General features: G+C 47.2%; 1 protein-coding gene across 1 annotated transcript in view; it reads right to left on the bottom strand.

Annotated features, from left to right (window-relative positions):
- Nucleotides 1-1,193, bottom strand: part of Nid1 (nidogen 1) — a 90,291-nt gene that overhangs the window by 14,752 nt on the left and 74,346 nt on the right. Inside the window, exon 15 of the mRNA XM_008847037.2 lies at nucleotides 923-1,049. Coding sequence (XP_008845259.1) covers nucleotides 923-1,049 — 127 coding nt within the window. The remainder of the gene's footprint in view (nucleotides 1-922; nucleotides 1,050-1,193) is intronic.

A 1,193-nucleotide genomic window follows, 5' to 3' on the forward strand; every position in this document is an offset into this window, starting at 1 on the left:
TAGACCAGGCTGGCCTTGAACTCACAGAGATCCACCTGCCTCTGCTTCCCAAGTGCTGGGATTAAAGGCATGTGCCACCACTCCCGGCTTAATTTTAGTTTTTAATTATGTAGATGCATGTGTGTCTGTGTGTGGGTTTGTGTACATGTGTACAGTGCCTCTGGAGGCCAGAAGAGGGCATCAGATCCCCTGGAGCTGGAGTTACAGGTGGTTGTGATCCTCTCAGTGTGGGTGTGGGAACTGAACCTGAGTCCTCTGGAAAAATAGTGTAGATGCTTAACTGCTGACCCATCTCTCCAGTCCTGTGACTATTTCTTTTACCTGTCACCTTTGAGAAAACCCACACAGCACACACAGTGGAGCAAACACTTTACGAATCAATTCTAGGCTGGGCATGGCAGAGCACACTTTTAGCTCCAGCACTTAGGAGGCAGAGGCAGGTGGATCTCTGTGTGTTCAAGGCCAGCCTGGTCTACATAGCAAGTTCCAGGCCAGTGGGGGCTACAGGGAGACCCTGTCTCAAAAAGGCCAAAAAAAAGAAAAACCCAAAACAAAACAAGACAAAAAACCCAACAATTCTAGGCTTAAAAGCCAGAGAAGAAATAGATGTTGAAACTGAATGGTGAGTTTGGTCTTCATGGCCCATGAAGTAGACTACATACATTTCTAGAGAAGGGCACAGGTGCTCGCCTTATCCTGAGACTAGATGCCACCTCAGGTAAAGTGTCCCTGATTTAATGACGCAAGTGCCTGTGGGAAGCACTTCAGAGGAGCTAGAGGGGGGAGAGCTCTGGAAGCAGAGGGCCTGTCCCCTTGCACACCCTGTACTATGAGAGCAGCTTATGTTCCACCCTGTACCTCTTGCTGATGGCGGTGTGGGCTGCCAGACATAGACCCCAAAAAGGACGAAGTTCTTACTCACCTTGTCGAATGATGGTGGTAGGCTCTCCACTGTGCAGGCTGGCTCTCCCAATGGAAGGCTCACTGATGTCCGTCCAGTAAACCACCTTGTCTACACAGTCAAAGGCCAGTCCAATGATGACTTTTGCCTAGAAGTGAAAACAGCTATTGAGACAGTTCACTCCCCAGCTAGAGTTGGTGAGAACCCTCCTATGTGTTTATATGTCATTGGCTAGTATTTTAAATGAAGTAAATATCTTTTTTCCATTTACATTTTTTAATTTTAATTTTTT

Source organism: Nannospalax galili, unplaced genomic scaffold (assembly GCF_000622305.1).
Source record: "Nannospalax galili isolate Female #2095 unplaced genomic scaffold, S.galili_v1.0 scaffold1463, whole genome shotgun sequence".
Taxonomy (NCBI): Eukaryota; Metazoa; Chordata; class Mammalia; order Rodentia; family Spalacidae; genus Nannospalax; species Nannospalax galili.